The sequence below is a fragment of the Eimeria mitis genome, genomic scaffold (assembly GCF_000499745.2).
Source record: "Eimeria mitis Houghton genomic scaffold, Emh_scaff4621, whole genome shotgun sequence".
NCBI classification, from domain to species: Eukaryota; Apicomplexa; class Conoidasida; order Eucoccidiorida; family Eimeriidae; genus Eimeria; species Eimeria mitis.
The window spans coordinates 2,779-3,826 of record NW_013572929.1 but is presented as its reverse complement, the minus strand read 5'-3'; the positions used below and the strand labels follow the sequence as shown (position 1 = coordinate 3,826).

At 57.3% G+C, this 1,048-nt stretch overlaps 1 protein-coding gene across 1 annotated transcript in view; it reads right to left on the bottom strand.

The window, feature by feature from the left end:
* Positions 1–466: 466 nt before the first annotated feature.
* The window catches only part of EMH_0076630 (uncharacterized protein), a gene marked incomplete at both ends in the record, with an annotated part of 2,701 nt that continues 2,119 nt past the window's right edge, over positions 467–1,048 (bottom strand). The window contains 2 exon segments of the mRNA XM_013499745.1: positions 467–513; positions 517–750. Coding sequence (XP_013355199.1) covers positions 467–513; positions 517–750 — 281 coding nt within the window.

Here is a 1,048-nt window from a genome sequence, read left to right as displayed (position 1 = left end):
GTTCAGGTCTGTATTCAGCTGCAGCAGCAGCAGCAGCAGCTGCTGCTGCTGCTGCTGCAACAGCATATTCTGCGGCTGATATCGGAAGTGGTGTTGCTGCAGCAGGGGTTGCTGTTGCTCCCGCAGCAGCAGCAGCAGCAGCAGCAGCAACAGCTGCTGCTGCAGCTGCTGCTCCTGCAGCCCCCCTCAGCAGCAAATATAATTCGCTCCTGCTGCATGCATGCATGCATGCATGCATGCATGCACGCATGCATGCATGCATGCAGGGGATTTGAAGCAGCGCATAAAAAAAAGCAAAGAAAGAGTTAATCTATCTTGCCAACTGCTGCTGCTGCAGCAACTGCTCCTGCTGCTGCTGCTGCTGCTGCTGCTGCTGTAACTGCTGCTGCTGCTGCAGCAGCTGCCGGGTGACGCCCTCAACCCCAAACCCCTCCGCAGCAGATGGGCTCTGAAACAATTCCTTTATTTATGAAGGCCAAATGAAATCGCGACGCTGCTGCTGCTGCTGCTGCTNAACAATTCCTTTATTTATGAAGGCCAAATGAAATCGCGACGCTGCTGCTGCTGCTGCTGCTGCTGCTGCTGCTGCTGCTGCCGCTGCTGCTACGGCTGCTGCCACCGCTACTGCTGCTGCTGCTGCTGCTAATTCTACTCGGAATGCCACGGATGCTGCTGCTGCAGCTGCTACTGCTGTCGTTGCAGCTGCTGCAGCTTCTACTGCTGCTGCTGCTGCTGCTGCTGCAGCTGCTGCTGCAGCAGGTAGCAGCAGCAGCAAGTTGTTTTCATTTCTTTTTCTGCTGCTGCTGCAGGCGCGGTGTTGTCTTTGGGGGAGCTACATTTGCTGCTGCAGCTGCGTTTCCAGCTGCTTCTGCTGCACCTGCTGCACCTCCTGCTGCTCCTGCAGCAGCGGCAGCAGCAGCAGCAGCAGCTGCTGCTGCTGCTGCTGCTTAGAGCCCTTCTAGCTTGCGGATACACCAGCTGAGGGGCCGCAGCATAGAGAACTGCAGCACCCGGTGCACATTGAAGGTGCTCGCGTCTGCTGTGCTGC